Source organism: Takifugu rubripes, chromosome 12 (assembly GCF_901000725.2).
Source record: "Takifugu rubripes chromosome 12, fTakRub1.2, whole genome shotgun sequence".
NCBI lineage: Eukaryota > Metazoa > Chordata > Actinopteri > Tetraodontiformes > Tetraodontidae > Takifugu > Takifugu rubripes.
In genome coordinates, this window is record NC_042296.1 from 2559092 (window position 1) to 2562476 (window position 3385).

Here is a 3385-nt window from a genome sequence, read left to right on the forward strand (position 1 = left end):
AGGACATCGTGTTTGTGGATTCAGTCATTTAAGCAAAAAAAGGATTACCGTACTCGCAAGTGTAATTGTAAGAGATTCATCAATTTTAAGTGTGATTTCCTGCATGATAAGACATGCACTGGCAGATTTTAACCGCAAGAGGGCGTAATTTTACCGCCGTAAATAGAAGCCTGACTCTAACCCTCTTCATTTTTTTTCAACATCTCTTCTTTTACTTCTTCCAGGTCCCCAACAACATCATATGGTGCAATATTTGCAGGTAGAGGTTTTATTTTAATATAAAAGACAATTGCGATCATTATAACATCATCACCACTAACTTTAACACTAATCAGACTAAAATGGATCCAGTTCCAGAAATATTTATTATCCTTATCGACAGACTGAAAGTTAATGTTGATAATGCGCCAAATATAATGGAGAAGGTCTCCAGTATAAAAATGACTTTAAAGGAACAGAATGTTGCCAAAGCGGGTTTCATTATGCAAAACGACCTTGAGGCAGTTTCAGTTTTATGATCACAAGTTTTTTAAAGAGGTGTGGAGGTGGGGAAGAGATCACCCGTGGTGGTGCTGAGGATGTGTGTGTTCTCTACAACGAGGGGTAGACAGCAAAGCTGGCGATGCCGCAGAGGTTCTTCTTGTTTCTGGCAAGTCTTATGTAACCCTCTTCCCCCCACGCAGATCCCCAACTGGAACAACAATAACTCGCAGTTTTATTAGTTTGGACCAGCTAAAAATGTATTTTTTTTATTAATATTTTATTCACTAGAGAAAGACTCACCTGTTTTTTACAAGCCAGAAATCCTGACCTTCGGACGAACCGTAGCCCACGACCAGGACAGCGTGATTTATGAACTTTGGGTTGCAGTTTGGAACGTTGTACAAACCTGAAAGACACGTTAGTGATTAAAACAATTCAACTGAGTTTCATTTAACTCCCGAGCAAGGGGCCAAGGAAAAACAGCTTTTTATCAGGAAGAAACCTTGAGTGGGGCCCAGCATATGTGGAGGAGATGGTGTGGGAGCTCAAGGACGGGTCTTAAAGACATTGATTTAAAACCGAGGGGGTCAGTAACCATGGAGCCAAATTAAATAAAGGAGAAAAGTTGTTATTCATTATTCGATCGTTGGGGTCACAGAAAACAGTTCTTGAGACGTTCTGGAGGATTGTGGCACTGACGATGCTCATTCAAAGGCAGGTTTGTGTCTTGGGTGTTGAGAGAATCTCAGAATCTTGTCCCCAGAATGGGTCTGAATGTTGCGTAAACCAAGACTGTTAAAGCAAAAGCTGACAACTGAAATGAAAGCAATGCATCATCTCATTCATCATCAACTAGCCTCCATTCTCACCTCCTCTGTAGAGGTGGAACGACGCCAGCATGGCGTTCACAGCCACGGCCACGGGTCCCACCCTCGCCACGGTGGCCTTCAGGGTCTCCTCATCTCCTTGTGGGAGGATGTGGAAGCGAGAGCAGTAGCCTGCCTTTCCCTTGACGGAGTACCGGCACTCCCCTTTCTGCAAAACAGACAAGGTGTTCTGGAGCTGAAGGACTGAGCGCGGACAAGCACGAGGATTCTGAGTGTGAAATGAAGACCTGGTGTTCGTAAGGATAGAAGCTCTCCGAGTCCACGCCTCCGTTGCGGATGATGTAGCTGTAGGATTTGGAGATGTACCCTCCTCTGCAGCCCAGGTTCCCGTCACTGGTGCTGCAGTCCAGCAGGTTCTGTGGGCTCAGGGGGACCAAGAAGCCAGTTTTCCTCTTCATCTGACCCTCCAGAGCTCCCAAAGAGCTGAAGGCCCAGCAGGAGCCACAATAGCCCTTGGAAAAAGGCACCATTCATCATTATTATCGTGTCATTTATCTCCTGATGTCGGTTTAAAACAACCCACCTGGTTCTGGACCGGACTGACCAGGCCGTGCTTCCTCCAGTCCACACTCTGAGGTGTCTCCGAGTCGAGCTTGTCTTCAAAAGTTCCATTTCTGACAGGAACCCACTCCTCCACCTTCAGATTGTTCATCTTCTCATTGACTTCCTCGGCTGTCTTGAGGGACAATAGAGCAGGTAAACATGAGGAACTGGGTCTCATCTCTTCCACATGCTCCTAAAACTGTCCTGGACTGAAGCAGAACTGGGAAATAAACAAGCCTGATCTCTGTCTGTGGTCTTACTGGGGGTATTACAGTATATCTCATTGTCCACATCTGTTCCACACACTGGATTAAACAAATCAGATTGTATGATGACAGATTAGAGTTGATCTATAGATTAGGGTTTAAACAAAGCCACATCCGTCTTCCATCTGCAGAGGTCAATGAGTGTAAACACACGGCACGAGTGTGTCGGCACAGCTGCTGGGAGGAAGAGGAACTGGTTAAACTGTGTGATGACAGATGTTACCAGGCCTCAGCGACGCGTCCAAGCCCAAACATAAATGAGACGACCTCCTCACCATGTCAGCCAGGTGATTGAGCTCCAGGGTGAAGCCGTGCTTCCCCGCCGAGGCCTCCAGGTTGTGTCGAAGCACCAGCCGCACGTTGTGCTCCCACGCCGCCCTCCTGTGAACCATCTCGGTCTGAAGCAGACATACGGACTCAAAGCCTGATACTGTCCCCACACAACAGGCGGCGGCAAATGGCAGTCAAATCCAACCTGGTTGTCATATCTCTTGGAATGTTTGACTTTCCACTCTTCCCACACTTTATTTAGGGCGGACGAAGCATTTCCTTGAACCTGGAAGCCTAAAAGCAAAATTGCAAACAAAAAGTGCATCCTGAAATGGAAAAAAAAAAAGAAAATCAACAATTACAGTCTGACAGAAATAACCAACCACTCATTTGTGACGCTAACCAGCACTGAGAGCTAATTGTGAAGTAGAAATCATTTTGTATTTACCTTAGTGTAAAAAACTCAGCTGTGCTAAAATGTCCCGATAAGAAAGTAGATCCGCTTCTTACACTCTGCACTCAAAAAAGGAAGTAGCGTTTGCGGCACGCTTGCTTTTTTGTTCCACTCTGTTTTTCAGAACTGCAGTGCCTCTCGGTTTGTCATGTGAGCCTAATTTACTTACTGCCGCTGCTCAAAATACCCTCCAGTATCACAGGAGGGAGGATTCTCTGAGAAATACAGGCGCACAGAGTGAGAAAGTCCCTTTGCTTTTAATAAATCTGATCAATTCTAACGTGTAATCCTCGTTATAATGATCCTCCATATGAAGAATCGTGTGGAGAAACTGAGGTTGTGGATGATAAATCCTTAAAATACAAACCAAAAAAAGCTGGACCACATTACTTCTCTGGTTTTAAAACGTTATCTACCAGTTTTTGGAACATCTGAGCTGGCTCAAGCGGTGGGTTTCTCTTGAATCTTCCTTTTTTGCAAAT

The 3385-nt window shown here is 45.1% G+C and overlaps 1 protein-coding gene across 1 annotated transcript; it reads right to left on the bottom strand.

Annotated features, from left to right (window-relative positions):
- Window positions 1-252: 252 nt before the first annotated feature.
- ctss1 (cathepsin S, ortholog 1) lies at window positions 253-3058 on the bottom strand. Its single transcript, XM_011608963.2, has 8 exons — window positions 2898-3058; window positions 2655-2775; window positions 2455-2577; window positions 1894-2046; window positions 1598-1822; window positions 1353-1518; window positions 784-889; window positions 253-691 (listed from the first exon to the last, which is right to left on the bottom strand). The coding sequence occupies exons 2-8, from the start codon at window positions 2772-2774 to the stop codon at window positions 592-594; spliced, it is 993 nt and encodes a 330-aa protein (XP_011607265.2). The 5' UTR covers window position 2775; window positions 2898-3058; the 3' UTR covers window positions 253-591.
- Window positions 3059-3385: the final 327 nt, after the last annotated feature.